General features: G+C 43.3%; 1 protein-coding gene across 4 annotated transcripts in view; it reads left to right on the top strand.

Annotated features, from left to right (window-relative positions):
• LOC122224063 (cat eye syndrome critical region protein 2) overlaps nucleotides 1-15,045 on the top strand; it is a 180,271-nt gene extending 165,226 nt beyond the window's left edge. For 3 of the 4 annotated variants that reach the window (XM_042945408.1, XM_042945409.1, XM_042945406.1), the window contains 3 exons: nucleotides 5,582-7,001; nucleotides 9,171-9,282; nucleotides 10,030-15,045. In XM_042945408.1, coding sequence (XP_042801342.1) covers nucleotides 5,582-7,001; nucleotides 9,171-9,282; nucleotides 10,030-10,035 — 1,538 coding nt within the window. In that variant the 3' untranslated portion in view covers nucleotides 10,036-15,045. The remainder of the gene's footprint in view (nucleotides 1-5,581; nucleotides 7,002-9,170; nucleotides 9,283-10,029) is intronic. The other variant, XM_042945407.1, reaches the window with a different exon arrangement.
• The last annotated feature ends 2,635 nt before the right edge of the window (nucleotides 15,046-17,680 follow it).

Raw genomic sequence — 17,680 nt, 5'->3', positions numbered from 1 at the left:
TATTGGGGCACTTGGGTGACTTAGTTAAGAGTCTGACTCTGTTTCAGCTCAGGTCGTGATCTCACAGTTCGTGAGTTCCAAGTCCCACATCCAGCTCTGTGCTGACAGTGCAGAGCCTGCTTTGGATCCTCTTTCTCCTGCTCTGCCCTTCCCCTGCTCTCACATGTGCATGCTCTGTCTCTTTCCCTCCCTCCTAACTTCCCTCCCTCCCTCTCTCTCTCAAAATAAATTTTTTTTAATGTTTATTTTTGAAAGACAGAGTGTGAGCGGGGGAGGGACAGGGAGACAGGGAGACACAGAATCTGAAGCAGGCTCCAATCCAGGCTCCAAGCTGTCAGCACAGAGCCTGACGCAGGGCTCAAACTCAAGAGCCATGAGATCATGACCTGAGCCAAAGTCAGCTGCCCAACTGACTGAGCCACCCAGGTACCCCTAAATAAATAAACTTTTAAAAATAAATAGAATAGGGGTGCCTGGGTGGCTCAGTTGGTTAAGCGTCCGACTCTTGATTTCATCTCGGGTCATGATCTCACGGTTCATGAGTTCGAGACCCATATGGGGCTCTGCGCTGACAGCATGGAACCTGCTTCAGATTCTCTCCCCTCTTTCTGCCCCTCCCCTCCTCATGCCTTCTCTCTCAAAATAAATAAACTTTAAAAAGTTTATGTTAAAAATAATAAAGTCTCCTGTTATTCCTAGTGATTACTTCCTTATGTTTGTTATTAGTTGCTTTGTGTATTTGGGTGCTGCCATGTTAAGTGCATAAATATTTACAGTTGCTATTTCTTGTTGAATCTGTCATTGCTGATTATGTAGTGTCCTTTGTCTCTTGTTATTAATAGTCTTTGTTTAAAGTCTGTTTTGTCTGATACAAGTATTGCTACCTGGGCTTTCTTCTGGCATTCATTTGCATGATAAAGGCTTCTCCATCCCTTCACTTTCAATCTGTGGGTGTTTTTCAGTCTGAAATGAGTCTCTTGTAGGCTGCATATCGATGGGTTTTGTTTTTGTTTTTGTTTTTGTTTTTTTAATCCATTCCATCACCCTGTCTTTTGATTGGACTGTTTAGCCTATTTACATTCAAGGTAATATGTAGGTATGTACATATTGCTATTTTGTTACTTGTTTTATGAATGTTTTTGTAGATCCCTGTTCCACTGTTCCTTCTCTTGCTCTCTTCTGTCATGGTTTAGTGGCTTTCTGTAGTGATAATAGTTGGATTCCTTTCTCTTTATTTTTTGCATATTAGTTGCCAGTTTTTGATCTGTGATTACCATTATGTATGTATGTATATGTATATATATATTTGTATGTGTATTCATATACATTCGCCATCTTCTGCATATAATATGTAAGTTGATGGTCACTTACATTTGAACCTATTCTTAACTCCCACCATCCCACTCCCAGGTTTTAGGTATATCGTATCATACTTTCTATCCTTTTATTTGTAAATCACTTGACTGATTTTTATAGATATACTTAATTTTACTGCTTTTGTGCTTCCTACTTTTTTTATTCCTGCTTATGGTCTTTCCTTTCCACTCAGTCCCTTTTAACATTTCTCATAGGGCTGGTGTAGTGGTCATGAATCCCTTTATTTATTTATTTATTTATTTATTTTTATCTGGGAAACTCTCCTATTCTGAATGAGAGCCTTGCTGAATAGAGTATTCTTGGCTGCTGTTTTTTTTTTTTTTTTCTTTCAGAACTTTGAATACATTATACCACTCCCTCTGGCCTGCAAAATTTCTGCTAAAAAATGAGCTGAAACAGGGTTTCCCTTGTATGTAACAGTTTTCTTTTCTCTTGCTACTTTTAAAATTTGTTCTTGGGGCACCTGGGTGGCTCAGTCAGTTAAGCATCTGACTGAGCTCAGGTCATGATCTCACGGTCCATGAGTTCAAGCCCCACATGGGGCTCTGTGCTGACAGTTCAGAGCCTAGAGCCGGATTCAGATTCTGTGTCTCCCTTTCTTTCTGCCCCTCCCCCACTCACACTGTCTCTGTCTCTCAAAAATGAATAAATGCTAAAAATTTTGGGGAGGGGGCACCTGGATGGCTCAGTCGCTTAAGCATCCAACTTCAGTTCAGGTCATGATCTCACGATTTGTGAGTTCGAGCCCTGCTTCAGGCTCTGTGCTGACAGCTCAGAGCCTGGAGCCTGCTTCAGATTCTGTGTCTGCCCATCTCCCTGCCCCTCCCATACTCATTCTCTGTCTCTCAATAATAAATAAACGTTAAAAATTTAAAAAAAAAAATTTTTTTTAACTTGCTCTTCATTACTACATTTTTGTCATTTTAATTCCTGTGTGTGTCTTCGTGTGAACCTCCTTGGGTTGATTTTGTTGAGGATTTGCTATGCTTCCTAGATCTAAATTTCTGCTTCCTTCCCCAGATTCAGGAAGTTTTCAGCCATTATTTCTTCAAATAAATTTTCTGCCTCCTTTTCTCTCTCTTCTGAGATCCATACACTTGTTGTCACTGAGTTCCCTAAATCTTTTTTTTTTTTTTTTTTTTTTGCCTGTGAAGCTTGATTGCTTTCCATTACTTGGTCCTCCCAGTCACTGATTCTTTCTTCTGCTTCATCTAGTCTGTTTATTCCCTCTAGTGTATTTTTAATTTCAGTTATTGAGTTCTTCATCTCTGATTTGTTTTGTTTTCTGTTTGTTGAGAGTTTCACTGAAGAGTTCTACTCCTTTCTAACTTCAGTGAGTATCTTTATGACCATTACTTTAAATTCTCTATTGAGCATATTACTTACCTGTTTCATTTAGCTCTCTTGCTGTGATTATGTCTTGGTTCTTTTCTTTGGGACATAGTCCTCTGTGTCCTTGTTTTGTCTAACTCTGTTTCTCTGTGTTAGGAAAGTCAGCTATGTCTCCTGCTCTTGAAAATAGTGGCCTTGTGAAGAAGAGGTCCTGTAGTGCCCTTCAGTGCAGTGTCCCCTGTTCACCACGACCTAGCACTTCAGGGGTGTCTCCTATGTGTGTTGTGTGCACCCTGGTATTGTAGCTGAGCCACATTTGCCTTCATTCCAGTTGTGTGCAATGGCTCTCTTTGTCTGTCTTGGGTAAGGTTTGATCCCTGTGTTGTTAGTGGCCCAGTCTGGGGCTGCCTTGGGCTTGAGCTGAATCAATCCAGGCATTTGCCAGAGATGCAGTAGCACGAAACTGCTGGGCACTTTCCCTCTATTGTCCTCCGAGAAGCTTTCAGTGGTGGACTTGGCCTTCAGTCAAAACAACTGTCTGCCCCCAGCCCACTGCTAGGGCCATAGTCAGACTGGTATGTGTAGTTATCTTCCCCGTTCTCTGGGGCAGGAGGAGTCTCTTTGCAGTAGTGTTTGGCCTTGTTGGGGCTGCCTGCACCTTGCCAGGCTTGTGCCATCACTTTGGATGGGCTCTGGCCAAGGGCATATTGGAGGGGCCAGGTCAATAGGGCAATGGGGGTAGGGCCCATACAGTTCCAGGAAGCTCTAAGCCAGTCCGATGCAGGAGGGAACTGCAGCTGCCCAGGAAAAGTTCACCTGGGCTTGGATGGAGTGTTTCTGCAGGAGAATGCTGGGGCTGGGCTCTTTGTTAGCAACCCAGGTAACAAGTATTGGCACTGCTCTGATTCCTACAGGTGCCCATCTATCTAGCCTGGGCGGGGACAATGTTGCCTTTCAACTCTTTTGTTCTTGGAGAGGTGTCCCAAAAATCCCTACCCTCTAGCATGCACTCAAGATTAGTAAATAAATCTCCTTTCCATATATATACACCAGGTCTTCAAACTGCTGCTTCTAAGCTTTATCCCAATGGGGCTGTTTATGTTTGTTGTGTTGTCTCTTTTAAGGGCAGGGACTCTGCCCTCCTATCTCTCCCAGAGCCAAGCCCACTGATTTTTAGTTTCAGGTCTTAAGTCATCCTCCCCCGCCCCCCGCCCCAGATTGTTGGGCCTCTTTGGTTTTCAAATCCAAATGTTACGGGAATTCATCTTCCCCATGTAATTTCCTTGTGCCTGGGGTGCCTGCCTTCGGGAACTGCTTCTCTCCTCTCTTTCTATCTGCTGTATCCTTCCCTCCTGTGGACAGTCCCGAGAGTCCATTTGATTCCTGCCAATACCTTTGTTCTTCCTACCCTCTTTGATGTGGCCCCTGCTCTACATTTAGCTGTGGAGAGTCTTTTCTGTCAGTCTTTAAGTCATTTTTTGGGTTATTGATACTAATCCTCCTACTCTGCCATCTTCCCCAAGTCAGACTTTTATTTAAAAGTGTTTCTTTTGAGGAACATCTCAGTGGTTCAGTCCGTTTGAGCATCTGACTTTAGCTCAGGTCATGATCTCATAGTTCGTAAGCTTAAGTCCCTCATCAAGCTCTGTGCTGACAGCTTGGAGCCTGGAGCCCGCTTCAGATTCTGTGTCTCCCTCTCTTTCTACCCCTCCCTGCTTGTGCTTTTTCTGTCTCAAAAATAAATAAACATTTTAAGAATTAACAAAAATAAAAAAATAAATAAAAGTGTTTCTTTTGAGATAGGGCCCGCTTTGTGAAAACCAGCTCTAACAGAACTGTCTAATACTGATTTCACATGGAGTCTGGAAGAAGCTTTAGAAGTAGAGTCCCTCTGGTGAAACTAGATAAGCCTATTTGTTAGTTGCCATGTTTTATGTTGATAAAATAATGATAAGTGTAGATTTAATTTTCATTGTATAGCTCGTGCCTTGGATTTTTGAAGACAGCATTATTAGTTCATTAGTTGACTGAGATTTTAGTCGGTCTTTAAAAGTTAAGAATCCTTAATCTTGTCTTTAAAATTTGTTACCAGAATTGTATTCTGATCCACCTGAGCAACAACTCTGTCCTGTTCAAAGGATTATAATAGTAAGACCATATTTTTGGTTTGATACAATAGCAAGGTAAAGAGTTCTGAATTTATAATTAAGCATTTGAGTCTAGTAAATTAATTTATTTGGGTTTATTAAATTTCTGTAATATGTTAAAGATGCCTTTCGAGTTTTATCCTGTAGGACATCTTGTTCTCAAGACATCCAGACAAGATATTTTCATTCATTCAGCAAATATCAATTGAGTCCCTGTTTTGTGCAAGTACTAAGAGTGGTAGGGAACAAAAGAAAGTCCCTGCTGCTGTGGAACTTGTGTTCTGAAGGGGCACAAGTCAGGGATCCAGCCCTCTTGATACATACCCATCATGTCCTCGTCCTTCTCGTTGTATCTTATTGTATCTCCATATGTGACATGCATCTCTGTGGAGTCCATGAGCCATGAATTATCTCCCCCTCACTTAGTGATCTGTGACCACACAGGAAGAGGGAAACAAGGACATCTCCATTCTTTGGCAGACTTTATGAGTAGCTGTAGAGGTGCTAGGTCTTACCTCTTGGTCTATAAGAGGGAGTTTGCAAGGACCTCAATATCATCATCCTTTCCAGGGACTCAATTTCTAGCTGAAGCTTCAATGGCCACACATCTACCCCAACCCTATCTCTCCTTATCTGACAGGTTTCATGTTCTTTTTACTACTAACTCCATCAGTGTCATCATTTCAGCTACTGAACTACTATTTTGTTCTGTGTTTCACTTACAGCAGATCCCTTGCCTGGGCTTGAGGAGAAACCACCAAACATTGGTGGTTCAGAGGGCGTGTACCTCAAACAACTACCTCACCCTACACCTCCCTTGCAGACCGACTGTACCAGGCAGAGCTCACCACAAGAAAGGGAAACAGAGGGCCTAGAGCTCAAAAGCGACTCCTCAGATTCTGGAGACAACTGTAAAGCAACAAAGAGCAAGAATACCTGGCCCTCAGAGAGCGGCTATACCAGCCCAGCCACTCAAGGATGTATGCGAGACCTCTCCACTCTGGCAGATAGAGGGGCTCTACCTGAAAATGGAGTAGTTGTTGAAGCATCCCCTTGTGGATCAGAGGGGAAGGGCCTTAGTGTTAGTGGTTCAGAAAAGCCACTCTGCCCCAGAGGTAAAACACTACAGGAAACCATGCCATGTGCAGGACAGAACCCAGCTACACCTCCCCACACAGACCCCAGTTTGATGGGAGGCACTGTAAGCCAGTTTTCTCCCTTGTACATGCCCGGCCTGGAATACCCAAATTCAGCTACCCATTACCACATCAGTCCAGGCCTGCAAGGTTTGGGCCCTGTGATGGGAAGTAAACCCTCAGTATCCCATCCTCAGCATTTTCCCCCTAGGGGCTTTCAATCTAGCAACCCTCATTCTGGAGTCTTTCCCCGGTATCGCCCCCACCAAGGAATGAGGTATTCCTACCAGTCACCACCTCAGCCTTCCTACCATCACTATCAGCGAACTCCTTATTATCCGTGTCCACAGGGCTTTTCTGACTGGCAGAGACATCTTCATCCCCCGGGAAGCCCAAGTGGGCTCCCACCTAATCCACCTCCTCCACCAAGGCCCCTCTTCTCAGATAAGAGCACCTTGGCTAATCTGCAAGGCTGTGAGACACTGAATGCTGCCTTAACTTCCCCAACCCAAATGGATGCAGTGGCTGCTAAAGTAGTCTCAGCTGATGGGCAGAATCCTGTTCCAGAGGAAGAAAAGCTGGATGAATCTATGGAGAGACCAGAGAGCCCCAAAGAATTTTTAGACCTGGACAACCATAATGCAGCTACCAAGCGACAGAGCTCATTGTCAGCCAACGAATATCTTTATGGAACTCCTCCGCCTCTGAGTTCAGGGATGGGATTTGGTTCATCTACTTTCCAACCCCATGGTGTGATGCTACAGACAGGGCCTCCTTATACACCTCAGCGGCCAGCCAGTCATTTCCAGCCCAGAGCTTACTCCTCCCCTGTGGCTGCTCACCCACCTCACCATCCAGTGGCTGCCCAGCCCAACGGCCTCTCTCAGGAGGGCCCCATCTATCGCTGCCAGGAAGATGGCCTGGGTCACTTTCAAGCTGTAATGATGGAACAGATTGGCACTGGAAGTGGAATAAGGGGACCTTTCCAAGAAATGTACAGATCATCAGGGTAAGGTTACATTAGGTGGTTTTTGGGTTGTTTTTTTGTTTTTTGGGGGTTTTTTGTTTTTCTGAAAAAAGAAATAGTTTTAAAGAGCAAAATGATCTTAGGAATAACGATAAATGTTAGCAGTCTAGGTCCAAGAAAAACATGTGACTCATTGATAATTGGAGACTTAATGGAAGTGTATCAGCCTTAGAGTCTGATTTTATCTTTGGCACTTTTTTTCCCTCATGAAAGTGAATTCACATTTAAATGACAGATTTTGACCCTAGAAACTTGATAGCTCCGGTTGAGAGCTATAGACAGGCGTCAATATGCTGCTAAGTTCAGATACTCTGACTAGGGTAAAATGGGTCTTTCTCAAATCCTGAGGTTATGGGATCACATGTAATGCTCAGGTTTTATCCCTTATCTGTCATTTCTTCTTAAAACAAGTCAAATACTATCCCCATTAGAGTTCTTGCAAATAGTGATGAGGTGACCTGTGATCCATGAAATTTTCAAATTAATAATATATATAAAAGGTGGTTAAATGAAGTTGTTTATATTAAAGTTATAAAGCCTAGGGGCACCTGGGTGGCCCAGTTGGTTAAATATCCAACTCGATTTCAGTCAGTCATGATTTCACAGTTCATGCGATTGAGCCCAGAGTCATGCTCCTCACTGAGGGTGGAAGGGTGGAGCCTGCTTGGGATTCTCTCTCTCTCTCTGCCCCTACCCCACTTATTTTCTCGCTCTCTCTCAAATACTTAAACTTAAAAAAAAAAATGAAGTTATGAAGCTTAATCTTAAAACCAATACCATCCAACTTAAAAACTAATGTGCCTTTCTTCAGTGCCAACCTAAGAAGACCTTACCTCCAAAACCTCTCCCCCATTTAACGTTGTGCCATATTTGTTTTATGCCTCACTAAGTACATTGTTTCTTTTCTTTGTCTTTTCTTTTAAACCATTGGGAAGTAAATTGCAGACATCCTGACCCTTTCTTCCTAAATATGTCAGCATGCATCTGCTAAGAATAACGACATTTTCCTGGAGCACAATCTCAAACTATTTTCACACCTAAGGAAAATAACACTAATAGTATTTAATACAGAGTTCTCACTTAATTTCTCCAGTTGTCCTCAAAATATCTTTTAAAAAAAAATTTTAATGTTTATTTATTATTGAGAGAGAGACAGAGCATGAGCAGGGGAGGGGCAGAGAGAGGAGGAGACACAGAATCTGAAACAGGCTCCAGGCTCTGAGCTGTCAGAGCCCAGTGTGGGGCTCAAACCCACAGACCGTGAGATCATGACCTGAGCTGCAGTTGGATGCTCAACTGACTGAGCCACCTAGGCACCCCTCAAAATATCTTTTAAAACTACATTTCTTGGGGCACCTGAGTTGTTCAGTTAGTTAAGTGTCTTACTTCAGCTCAGGTCATGATCTCAAGGTTCATGAGTTCGAACCCCACAACGGGCACTGTGCTGATGCTCGGAGCCTGCTGCCTGCTTCAGATTCATATTCTCTCTCTCTCTCTCTCTCTCTCTCTCTCTCTCTCTCTGTCCCTCCCCTGCTCACGCTCTGTCATTCTCAAAAAATGAAACATTGAAGCTACATTTCTTTGTTTTATTTTTTTTTTCCCATCCAGGATCCATTTAAGGTTAATGTATATGTTTGGTTGCTATGTCTGTTTAATCTCTTAGTTTGAGACATTTATGCTATCATTGTTTTGGGTTTTTTTGTTTTTCAAAGACTCCAGGCTAGTTCTCATGTAAACTGTCCCAATCTCTGGATTCTTCTCATTGTTTCCTCATATTTGGAGTCCAATTAAACATTTGTCAAGAACACTACATAGGTGGTGTCATGTACTTTCTTTCTTTTTTAAGTTGGCTCCACGCCCAGCATGGAGCCCAACATCATGCTTGAACTCAACCCTGAGGTCAAGATCTGAGCTGAGATCAAGGGTGGGATGCTTAACGGACTGAGCCACCCAGGTGCCCCGGTGTCATATACTTCTTATTGCATCTCATCTGGAGGCACACGATGGCACTTTGTCCCAGTATTGATTTCAAGTTTGATTACCTAGATAATTAAGGCAGTATCTGCCAGATTTTTGTGATTAAAGTGTCTCTTTTCATTTTTAATTAATATGTCTTCATTAATTCTTAACTATGCTTTCTTGTGGCTACAGAATGCAAATGCATCCAGTCCAGTCACAGTCCTCGTTCCCAAAGACCCCAGCACCAGCAACGTCACAGGAAGAGCTGCCACCACATAAACCCCCAACACTTCCTCTTGATCAGGTAAAAATTACCAGCAATTAGAATTTTTGTTATTCTTCGAGGTGGCAGGGAATAGTTTATTGTGAGTTTGTTGTGATTCTGAAAAAATCTTTTAAGGTGTTCTGGGAAGTGCTTCATGTCCTACTGGCAGCCAAGTAAAAAGGGCCCCTCGGGCCCTGTGCTCCAAGTAGATTCAGTGGTGGAAAAAGCCAGGAGAAGATGACCTCGGAAGTAGCTCCTGTGCTGTCTCTGTACGTTCCTTTTTTCTGTCCTTGTAGTAACCAGCTATTTGGGGCTGTTTAAGCCTCATGTTTCCTAACTGGCCACTAGCATTTATTTTGATAAGATAGCTTTGTATTTTTTTATTCTACCAATTTCATCTGAGAGACACTGGTTAGTCCAGTTTTAAAAGAACTGTAGCTACCTTCCAGTGCTGCTTTTCTGCCAGGCACCGTGCTAAGGGTTTCTGCATGCAGCATCTCATTTAATCTCTTTCTTGACTGCCATGAATTAATTATCTTCACCGACATCAGTTCCATTCCCTAATGTGCAAGAAATCCCACAGCTCCTGAGTGACGAGGTTGGGGTCTGGATCAGGAGGTCCAAAATTTTAGATCCCACCCTCCAGAAGTAAACTGTGATGGCTGAAACCAAAACCAAGCCATTTTTCAGGTGGAGAGGAATGTGTACAGCTCTTCAGCTTACTTAATTTTTTTAAACAATACAGCTGTCAATTTTGTTTAAATTGTCTTTATTTGCTTCTCTCAGAGCTAGTCCAAGGAGGAAATAAACCCCAAGGAAACAGAAAGCTGCGCATGAAGACTGGAACATGGAGAATTTAGGGGAATGGTCCCTGCTCATCTCTGTTCCTGTCCCCCCGCCACACCCCTTCACAGTGCATCACTCGTGCCATCCAAGAGCTGGAGCCATTCCCAGAGTCCTAGACTAACACCAGCTTGCAGCGGTCCTTGGGCAGGGATCTTTTGCATGGCTGATAGTTAAAAACAGATGAACTGAAATTAGTGACAGCTTTTCTAAGTCCTGAGACTCTTTTCAGGGAAGATCATCCTAAACTTGGGGGAGGGGTCATACTTATGAATGGAGTGGTGCTTGTAAACTTTCATGAGCAGCTAAACTCAGGTATATATTTGGGGAAGGGACTACTCGTAGTATTAATGTGTTTGGAGCTGGGTCCAGTTTACAGAATTTTCATGTTGCCTTTTAAAAATAATTTTTGTTGTTGGTGGTGAATGTATTGTACATAAAGTGGGAAGGGTGGGTGGGGGTGTGGAAGAAATGGAAGTCCTAACTATGGTGGGCACGCAGCACTAGAGTGATCCTCATTTGTTTACAATCATATCACACTGAATACTTTCGGGAGCTGGAGAAGAGGGTAGGGTAAATTTACTCTTGTAAAATGTCACTATTTCCTCAGTGGCTAGCAGTCCTTTGTTAGCTAAAGGCCTTCTTTCCGATCAGCCATAGAGGGTACCATTGCACTACACCCTGGTTGTGGGCTTTCTCCATTGGAAGGCAGAGTGCTCTCACATGTTCTACCAGGAGCGTCTGCCCACAAGACTGGCTTCCCTCTCATCCAGTGGCCTAAATCCTGGATTTCAGAGAGCAGTGCCGCACCTTCCTGATTTGCCACCAGCCCTACCAGATAGTTGTAAACCAATATCAGGAATTGGGATCACTAGAGTGTTTTGCTTATTAAAATATAAAATGAATCATCCTCGTCACAGACCTGCTGGGACTGTGATCTGGTAGGCATCACACAAAGCTTTCTGACACGAATCACATTTTGTGGAAGTGACTACTCAGGTTTGTATATGTTAGTACAATAAAGAAATTGCACAGTTTTGAATAGGAAAAATGTATTCTATAGATTTACAGGTTGAATTTAGGAATATCTCGGTATATATAGGTTTTATTCATTTTAAGTGAATCATAGTAAGATAAGTCATGGTGATTTAAAATAGCTTTCAGGAACAAGTTCTTGGAAATCATTTGTCATACCTGTGATAGGAAACAATTTTACAGTATTAAATTACTTTGTTACAGTTTTAGAAGTGAATTACACTGGATTGTCCCTGGTTAGCATTCTATATTTGATTTTAGCTGAGATGCCACCAAAGTTAGGACTCCTATGTTTTAAACTTTTGAATATCCCACAAAGAAAAAAATAAGACTAAGGAAAAATGCCCTGAAATTACAGGTTTTTGTAAAGAATAGCATATTTTTAAGCATGCCTTTGGGATAGTAGAAAAGCTTCCATATATTATTAATCTGCCCTAGTTTCTTACAAATTCAGCCTTGTGAGGGGCCAGTAGAATCTTTCCCTCCAATTCCAGCATCATTGATGAAACGTGGAGCCAACAAGTTTAAAGTTTGCTAAGTGTGTGCTATCAGGAAGAGAAACAAATTGGAAATAATTCATGTTATACCGATGGAAGCCCAACATACCAGCTCCAGTGTAATGGAGACTCATAAAAATAAGGGAATGCTTTTGACCTGGCGTTGTGGCTCACAGCTCAGGTAGGATTAAGAGTTGCATAGGGAACACAGGGAGCCTTTAAGATACAATGCACAAAAATACAAGTTTTTCTCTAATAGACTTCAGTTTTAAATTTGATGTGCTTTTATGTGGAATGAGTTTTGAGCCTGTGTTCTCATTTGATCCTAATTCTTGTTAGAGAGCTATCACTGACATAATCTGGTTTGGAGGAGTGAAGAGGTCAGCCTTATCCCTGTAGGGAGAACAGATTCCATGTTAGCCCCTAAGCTAGCGTAAGCTAGCATGGCCGAAGCATTACCTCTTCTGTTTTTGTGTTTGTGTAGAAGCAGGGAGGAGAGAAAGACCAACTGGTCTTGACAGCTGGTTTGGGTCTGTTTAGAGCTGGTCTAGGCCCAGAGCCTTGTGCTGGTGACAGCCTTTCTCTTTTTGCATGAAAGCTGGTTTGGGTGAGAGGCCTCTGGCTGCTGTATAACTGGGAGCACGGTGAGCACTGGGTCTGTTCCCCTGGCACCAAAGTTGGAGGCATTGCTTTGTGCTGAATGACCCTGGGGCGTGGGTAGGAGCGGACCATAAGCAATAGTTGGGTTGATTTGTTCCCTTTCCTTCCACCCACTCAAGTTAACCTTTTCTCCACACTCCCCCAGCCCCTCACCCCCTGTTCCCTGTTGCTAGAAGCTGTGAACAATATAGGAAGAAATCCGTAAATTCTTATATCCTTAACCTCCCTTCTCAGTATGTAGAGAGGTGAGAAGATATTAAGGAAGAAGAGTATCAAGGATTGAACTGCTGTTTCATATCGTAACACTGGGAACAAGGGCAACAGCAAACTTGTCAGCCTTGTTGCATCCCATGTGGGAATTGGGTCATGCATTACAGGTCCCAGCACTTCAGCCCTTGTCTGGTATATCCTGAGCTTTTACTGGTCTTTGAAGTGCAGATCTACTAAAAGCAGTCAGGAGCTGAAAGATTGCAGGAACACATGTGACCGTTGAGCTGCTGTGAACCACTGATCCGCAGGACCTCTTTCCTCGTCTTTCTCCTTTGGCACTTCTCTTCCCAAGTGTCTTAAGCAGATGCAAATGCATTTGCCATCTTCTCCATAATGGGGATGATGGTCATGTGATATGCTGTAACTAGAAAGTAGTGTGTGAGGAGGTCCTAAAAATGACCTCTCTCAGGCTAGAAGGACTTTCACACGGTGGGTCAGTGTGCTGGCTCTCAGGTCTCAGTAGTCTGCAGAAGGGGATAGCTGGGGTCCACGGGTAATGAGAATACTCTCACACCTGTTTGATTTGATAGTCATGGCTAGCCTTTATTAGACTTGTTAATAAGTTAGAATCTGTTTCCCTAAGACCCAAGAGAAATAAATGATCCAGAAAGAAAAGTAAAGCCTTTTGGAAGGTTTCTGTTTGGGTTTGTTTTTGTTTTTGTTTTCCATCAGAGTCTGTTCATTTAAAAAGTAGCTGTTGGCTAAAATTATGGTAGATGCATGTGAAGAGTAAACGAGGGCAAAATACACAGATCCTTGTTCATAGAACTTTCCATCCCACTTTCTAAAAATAAAATTAAAGCCACTCCACCTCTCCTTAATCACGTTGGTTTAGTTCTTCTGGCAGTGCACATGAGCTTGTTATTAAGGATTCTTTTTTCTCAGTGAGCCCAAGTCAAACTGCACTCCAAAGGCAAAACTCTTTCATGCTCATCTTCATTTTTACATTTATTGAAAACCTCAAGACCCGTAGTATGTATGTGCCTTAGTTCACTCACACCTCAGCTTGAAATGTCATTGTGCCGTAGCTTAGCCCTCAGACCTTGGAAATGCTTCTCTTGACTAAGCATGTGGTGGTGTTATCCCGTGGCGTTTGTCTACTGTGAAATTTTTCCTGCTAATTCCCATGGAGTCCAAGAGTATGTCCAAAACACATACTCCAAAACAAAGCGCTGTCCAAAACACGCAAAATCCCAGTGTTGCAGTCACCACAGATGTCAGAAACAAGCTTTCAATCCATACCACTAGGTTGAAATTTTTCCCTTTTTTCTTTTTAACGGAAGTTCAAATCTATAAATAATATACTGCTCTTAAGACCTAATCTGAATTTCACAGGAAGTCTTAACCCAGCAGTCCCAAGGCAAGGACAGTCACATAGTGTCAGAATCCTGTCATGCTTTCAAAGAAACTGTTTTCAAAGAACTGAAAGGCTTAGAGTTTTCTAGCATTATTGCTACCCCCTGTGTTGTGACCGAGTGTCAGTGCATTCGCCCCCTGCCAGATTCTGCAAGGGCCTCCACTGAGGAAGTCAGCTCCGTGTGCGTGAGTCAGGATTGTGCCACTGTCGGGGGTTCTGGGATGCAGGGTCCCTGTGGATAGCTCTCTGTTCAACACTCCAGTGAGGATACTGGGAATCTTGGCTGAGCATGCAGAGGCTTTTATTCCGGGGCTCACATCACTGTCTAGGAACTAAGAATGTGATTGAGGCTTGCTGCATGAGAAGAAACCCCTTTTTCTTTTCTAGTGGGTTGGACTCTAACATGGAGCCTTAGGGCACCCAGCCTTGCCCTGCTTTCCCATTGGGAAAACGGAACTTGAGTGAACATTTCTGCATCCCATCTCTCATATGAAGCTGTGACGCAAGCCTCAGCTCCAGGTTGCATGTTCATCTGTCTCTGCTTTGTAAAAGGCCTTTGCTAAACAGACATTAGTGAGGCTGTCTCCCCAGCTAGTCTTGGTCTCTCACTGTGTACCAGGGGACTGACTGAACCTTTATGTAGAAATACCTGAGAAGCAGCTGATTGTCCTGCATGTGTTTTTGAAAAGGGTGGGATGGGGCTGGGAACAGGGGCGTGGATAATAAGTTATTGAAGTGCTGAACCCCGTTCAGTGTCCTCCGTGTGACCCCTTTCCCCTAGCTGGGACTTGGGTACCTCACTCTCCTGCCTTGCACACAGCTCCTGGGAGCCCAGGCCAGTCTCCACCAGCCTGCGGCACAGTGTCAGGGATTCTTTGCTCCTGCTGCAAAAGCCGTGAGAACTTTCCTGGCCAGTACTGGAAAGGGGAATGCTATTTATTTTTATATTGTGTATATTTTGTCGTGGTCTGCTGATTCCCTGTTTCACTGAGAGCGACACTTACCTCAATAGTTAGTTCGATATTGTGTGTTGGATAATTTTTTAAAAGAACTTTTTAAAAAGCTTTTTGATCCTCAGAGATCTGTAGATTTTATTTCCATATGAACTGGTTATTTTGTATAAAGTACATTCTTAAAATAGCAAGGCTCTGATATGTGTGAGTTGTGTGTGTCCGTGTGTCACTTTTATCATCGGGACGAAGGTTTGAACTAGGCCCCAACGCCACCACCCATCTCCCCTGGCTTCATCAAGACGGGCAGGCGGTGTTGGGGCAGACAGCAGAGTGTGCCCTGGGCAGGTGATGGCGGTGCATGCTCTGTGGAGAGCCTCAGAACGGCACGAAAACTGGCAGTTCCACATGATGTCTGGGATACAGTACCCCCCAGCCAGCCCCATCAACACCCACCTTGTTGCGCCCACTCCCAATACCACCCACAGACCCCCAGCCCTTGGTACACGTACCTTTGACACACTTGTGTACACTACTTTTGCTCTCCTTCCAAGATCTAGGGCAGCCTGGGGTCTGGCAGGCAGCTATGTGTGAATTACAGGTGGTTAGAAGTGGGAGCTGCAAGGCTAGGTAAGCAGGGGCTCTTCTACCTGTTCTACCTGCCCAGTTCATTTAGGTTTTATTTCCAGTTCCTAGGAGGGTTTTTGTTACGGGGAAGAGGGAGAATAGATAAAAAGTGGCCACCTTGGGACAACTGACTGGCCCAGTCATGGAACATGTGACTCATTCTCAGGGTCGTGAGTTTGAGCCCTACGTTGGTTATAGATTGCTTGAAAAAAAAAGAACAATGAAGCCATCTTGAAGTAGCTGTAATCACAAAACCCCACAATTTCTGGACTGTTTTATCCTTACTTGGCCTTGTGAGTAATCTCATTCAGTAAAAATTCTACCACAAATAGTACCAGTTTCCAACTCTGTTGTTCACCCAGTTTTATCACTTTCCAGGACAGTGACAGATCTCTCTTGACCTCCCGATTATGTGGTATTAAGTTATCCCTGTTGATCTATTATTATTGACTAACATATATTTGAGACTTCTATCTATCCTGTCAACTGCTTTAAAACTGTACTTTCCAGGGGTGCCTGGGTGGCTCAGTCGGTTAAGCGGCCGACTTTGGCTCAGGTCATGATCTCACGGTCCATGAGTTTGAGCCCCGCATTGGGCTCTGTGCTGACAGCTCAGAGCCTGGAGCCTGTTTCAGATTCTGTGTCTCGCTCTCTCTGGCCCTCCCCCGTTCATGCTCTGTCTGTCTCAAAAATAAATAAACATTAAAGAAAAAATAATTAAAACTGTACCTTCCATAAAAAGTATTTTTCCTAGGGGCGCCTGGGTGGTTCAGTCGGTTGAGCGTCCGACCTTGGCTCAGTCATGATCTCTCAGTTTGAGTTCAAGCCCCGCGTCGGGCTCTGTGCTGACGGCTCGGAGCCTGGAGCCTGCTTCGGATTCTGTGTCTCCCTCTCTCTCTGCCCCTCCCCCCTGCTCACGCTTTGTCTTTCTGGCTCTCAAAAATAAATAAACCTTTAAAAATATTTTTCCTAAAAAATATTATATCAGTCACATTTTCTAGTTTAGTTGAATTTCCATATAATTTTTTTTTAATGTTTATTTTTCAGAGAGACAGACACAGAATCCAAAGCAGGCTTCAGGTTCTGAGCTGTCAGCCCGACACAGGGCTCAAACTCACAAACCATGAGATCATGACCTCACCCGAAGTCAGAAACTTAACCAACTAAACCACCCAGGCGCCCTGATTTCCATATGATTTTTGAAGCAAAAAAAAAAAAAAGAAACACCACCAACTTTAAGTGAAAATCATTAGTAAACCCCAGATTTGACATGATGCTGGTTAGATGTTTTGCAGTGTCTCCTTTTGCACTGGTGGGACAGGGTGGGTGGGCCACTCACTGCTCTGGCCTGGCTTCCTTTGTTGTCGTGGCAACTGTGACACTGACATGGTCTACATCTACTCCCAGTTGGTATTAGTATCACATCCTTACGATGCATGAAAAAACTAATTGCTGACTTCTGGATTCCTAACTGCAACCACTTCTGTGACCTGAATTCTTCACCAAGCAAAGGGCAAAATTCTTTGTTTCAGCTAATGATCGGGTTTAATTTACTTTGTAATAGGAACTTAGCTGTTAGCTTAGTGCCCCTAGAGTGTTCCCAGATTTATCTCCTTGGAATCAAAACAAAGTGTCTTCCACAAGTGAACTGTGTTTCAAAATTTGATACAGTAGGCAGTATTAATCCAGTTCTATTTTTGGAACTATGATTTGACATTAACGCTTATTAAACCCTATGTGTACATAACTTACACAACAGTTATAATCAGTGAGCTGCTTACTTCAAATTGGAGCATGAAAAGAAAGCCGGCAGGGCAAGATTTAGGGAAAAGGAAGGAAGTCACAAATTGTCCATGAGGATTAGTCTCAAAACTCTGTGGAACTTTCTTTTTTGACATTTGGAAACATCCAAAGTGCTTCTCATGTTAAACGTTAGTGTCTTATGTCTCTAAACCAATTCCTGTCATTGGGGAAGGAAAGTATCTTAATTATATAAACAAGTAGCCCCTATAGGGTTCAGTTTTGTCATAATCTACACTCTCTGGGAGTGGTATTAACAGAATGGAGAAAATAACCCACAGTTGGACTCTTGGAAGTCAACCTTCACCCTTTAACCTAACTAGAGGTGAAAGGCCTATGTCAGTAAACTGTTGTGCAAGGGGTGCCTTTGGAAGAAGTGCCATTGGACCTTTTCTCCC

Source organism: Panthera leo, chromosome B4, assembly GCF_018350215.1.
Source record: "Panthera leo isolate Ple1 chromosome B4, P.leo_Ple1_pat1.1, whole genome shotgun sequence".
In the NCBI taxonomy this organism is placed as follows: Eukaryota; Metazoa; Chordata; class Mammalia; order Carnivora; family Felidae; genus Panthera; species Panthera leo.
The sequence above is the reverse complement of the archived record's forward strand: the minus strand, read 5'-3'. Positions and strand labels throughout refer to the sequence as shown.